At 49.5% G+C, this 3,916-nt stretch overlaps 1 protein-coding gene across 1 annotated transcript in view; it reads right to left on the bottom strand.

The window, feature by feature from the left end:
* Positions 1 to 332: 332 nt before the first annotated feature.
* The window catches only part of tcf7l1b (transcription factor 7 like 1b), a 35,232-nt gene continuing 31,648 nt past the window's right edge, over positions 333 to 3,916 (bottom strand). The window contains exons 8-12 of the mRNA XM_079738392.1: positions 3,306 to 3,449; positions 2,747 to 2,909; positions 2,323 to 2,430; positions 2,051 to 2,102; positions 333 to 1,301 (exon numbers count right to left, since the gene is read on the bottom strand). Of these exons, the coding sequence (XP_079594518.1) occupies positions 778 to 1,301; positions 2,051 to 2,102; positions 2,323 to 2,430; positions 2,747 to 2,909; positions 3,306 to 3,449 (991 nt within the window). The 3' untranslated portion in view covers positions 333 to 777. The remainder of the gene's footprint in view (positions 1,302 to 2,050; positions 2,103 to 2,322; positions 2,431 to 2,746; positions 2,910 to 3,305; positions 3,450 to 3,916) is intronic.

Genomic DNA, 3,916 nt, shown 5'->3' on the forward strand with positions numbered 1-3,916 from the left:
GGATCAGGTTGTCGTTTCGTGTGGAGACTATGGATGCAGACAGAAGAATCCAGCGATACCCTCGTCTATGTTACCGTGTGACAACAAACCCAACGGGAAGCATAGAAACAGCCCGATATATAATACCCACCGCACTTTCATTTTCTTATGCTGTCTGTTTTTTTATATGCTTACAAAAGACATGTGGTATGAATGTAATGTTCACAGCGGCTGCTGTATGGGGAATATTAATCCAAACCACAATAACTTGTTAAAGAAAATTGTGCTTGTTAAGTCAATGGAACATGCTGTTAAATGCAACTGGAAAACAAGAATAAATTGAGGCATTTGTATTAGGAAACCATTTCAAATGTTTATTTAACATGTCAAAAAAAGGGCACACACTTGCAAATTGAAAAGGGGGCTGCAATTATTGGCCAGCACTATGACTTCAACTTAATACTAACATTAATCAAGTTTTGGCTAAAAAGAGAAGACATTTTTTGTTCCTTTTTTAAATGTTTTTTTTATAAAGAAACTTTATGTACATCGGTTCTTTTATACAAGAGGTTCATTGGATAAATGCATCAACAAAGAACAGTTCTGCAGTAAACTTTACAAAAAAATACACTTTGTTTCGTTGCGAGGTGTGGAAAAGGACGCGGTCAAATATTGACCAAGAGTAATTCTTCATTTCCGTTATTTAGAAAAAAAAAAAAAAAACAAATCTAATGCCTATTTCAAAGAAAAGCAATGTACAGCACAATACATGGAGGGAGGAGCGGCGGATTATTTCTTTCAGTCATTTGATTTGGTGACCAGGGAGAGGGGCTGCGACTGGAACAGTGCGTGGTGCGAGTGGAGGGCGGCCTGGTGGAAGGGCGACGGCGGGGACAGCATGGAGGGGTGGAGGGACGCGAAGGGGATGGGGCGGCTCAAGATGGGGGTGGTGGGCTGGCTCCCTGAGCTGCCGATCGGGACGGAGGAGGAGGAGGAGGAGGAGGACGACGACGACGACGACGACGAAGACGAGGAGGCCCTCCCGGAGATGGGGAAGTGGTGGTGGTGGTGGGGGTGGTGGGCCACGTGGTGGTGGTGGTGGTGGTGCTGCTGCTGGTGCATGCGGCCCTCGGGCTTGGTGGTGAGGGAAAGGGGCTGGGCCTGCTCGGAGTGGGTGGCAGCCGGAGCGGCCGGAGAGGCCAGCGCCGCCGAGGGCGTGGCCGGGGAGTCCAGCATGCTGCCGTGGGACGAGGCGGGGCTGTCGCACATCTTCTCCGGGGGCAGGTACTGCACGCACTGCTTCTTGTTCCTGATGGAGAAGTCTGCAGGGACAGAGAGACACCCACGATGAGTTGGACCGATACGTTAAGATTATGACACGGCTAATGGTTTCAATCTGATTGTGCGTCCCAAGCCGGTTGGGGCGAGATAAACGATCTGACGAATACAAATAAAATACAAAAAGGACAAGATGGTCACATGGGTGAGTGAAAGAAAAGACTTGGGATGAAATTTCAGATCATTCCGACAAACGAAGGCGAACAAAAGGCAAACCACGGGAGGGGAAATTAAGTTTGGGGGCGATTTAAATGGGAATGTGTGTATAGAAATAAGTATGCAAACAAATCTATGGGGATGATATAAGTGAATGCATTGACATGTCTTTTAAACACTAGGATGGACTAATCCTGGGGGGGTCTGCTAAGGGAAACGGCAGCAGACATACCTGCCACCATTAGCAATGAACTTCATATGCTGCTTGTCAAGGCGTGGAGGAGAGTGAACAGGTTAGTCAATTTGAATAAAGGAGAGAGTTTAACAAAAGACGGAAAAGGAAGGGGTGCAAAAAAGTTCATTCATGAATAAATAAGTGACTAATACAATCATGTTTCTTTTTTGGGCTGTGCTCACGCTTGCCTCGACGCATCTCTTGAGATTTCCAGGTCAAGTGAAGCTAAGGCAATGTCATTTCAAACAGGAGAGGCTTTCTCTTTTCCGCCTCCTCTACTCTATTTTAGAACAAAGGACGTTAAGAAGCGGCACACAAGGACAGAGTAAGAGACCCCCTTACCCTCTGGTGTTGAGTCTGGCTTATTATCTCTCTTCCTCTTTTTCCGCTTTCCCTGTAGAGATAAACAAAAACAGCGCAGTCAGTAAAAACAGCCCACTCGCTGGTGTCAAAGTGAAAGTCTGCTGCCAAGGTCCACAAAGTACCCCTGATGTTTTAGCGAGAACGACACAAGCTCTATTAGAACTAATAACAAACTCAAATGAGGATAGTTCTTGGTTATTATTGGTGGCTGTGCGTGCACGACGCTCTGATTGTGGAGGGGTTCCACTCACGTAGTTATCGCGTGCTGACCATCCGGGGTAAAGCTGGGAGTGCAGTTGCCGCTCTTTCCTCGCCAGCTCGTAGTATTTGGCCTGCTCCTCTCGTGATAGCGAGTGCCACTGAAGACAAAACCATGGAGATAAACATGAGGAGGAGATGGATACCCAGGCCTACACACACACACACACACACACACACACACACACACACACACATACACACACCACTCTACATGTAGCTCCAACACACACACACTAACACACAAGTCTAAATGAAGATCCAACACACACACACAAAGACACACACACACACACACACACACACACACACACACACACACACACACACACAACACACAACAGTCGACATGTAGCTCCCACACAATCACACACACACGATCACCCACACCAGACACAGAAAGTGTTCTCTGCCTACCCGTCGCCCCAGAATCTGATTGATGGCAGCACTCTCTTTCAGGGTGCATTCTGCTACAACTTTGGCCCTCATCTCCTTCATATACAGCATGAAGGCGTTGAGCGGCTTCTTGATGTGGGGCTTCTTGTCTTCCTCTTTCTTGGGAGGTCCCGGCGATTTCCGGCTACGAACAGGAATGCGAAAATGGGTTATTGCCAACCGACCAAAAACCCTTGGCTTAAGACTACGTTCTCATCAAAAAACATGAATACTGGAATCTGGGTCATCCAGAAAGATAGGATGTTTGTGTGTGTGCGTGCGTGAGTGCGTGGGCGCTTGTCTGTGTGTGGGTGCACGTTTGTGCGCGTGAGCGTGTGCGAGGCAGTGCATGTGTAAGCGTGTGCGTGTGCGTATGTGTGCGGGAGCGTGTGCGACGCAGTGTGTGTGAGGGTGTGCATGCGTGACGTGCATGCGTCGTAGCGCGTGCGAGGGTTGCGTACGTTTGCGCTGCGCATGCCCGTGTGTGCGTGCCTGCATGTGTGTGTGTGTGCGTCAGTGTGAGTGGGGGCTCCCTTCTTACGCGTGCATGGAGGGACTGATGTGGTCGCCGTGAGGCTCCTGCTTGATGGCGGGGCTGACGATGGCCGGGTGGGGGATCCCCGTCTGGTGCAGGCCGTGGGGGGAATGGGTCACCATGTGGGGGGAGAAGCGACTGGACACCAGGCTGGAGGGGGACAGGGGGGGGACAGGGGGGGGGGGGCAACGGTTCACAGCCAGATCCAAACAGGGAGGTCGCTAGTGTCGACGGGGGGTCAAAGGGGAAAATCTCCGATACCGCACGATCACGCACAGACAGACATATACACATGCGCACACACACACACACACACACACACACATATATACGCATCCAGACACAAACACACACACACATACACGCACACATATATATATGCAAACACACACACATACACACACGACACATTTACACACACACACATACAGCCACACACCCGAAACCACCCGGACACAGGCGCGTACAATCTGTCTGTGTGTCAACCATATCCGTCTAGACCCGCAGAGAAATGTACCAATCGTCAAATAAAAGGCCCCCTTTTCAAAGGCCCTTTTCGTTTCCGACGAGCGTGAAGAAACGCGGTGTGTTTAGTTACCGTAGCGACAGCATGCACG

Source organism: Pollachius pollachius (assembly GCF_949987615.1).
Source record: "Pollachius pollachius genome assembly, chromosome: 1".
Taxonomy (NCBI): Eukaryota; Metazoa; Chordata; class Actinopteri; order Gadiformes; family Gadidae; genus Pollachius; species Pollachius pollachius.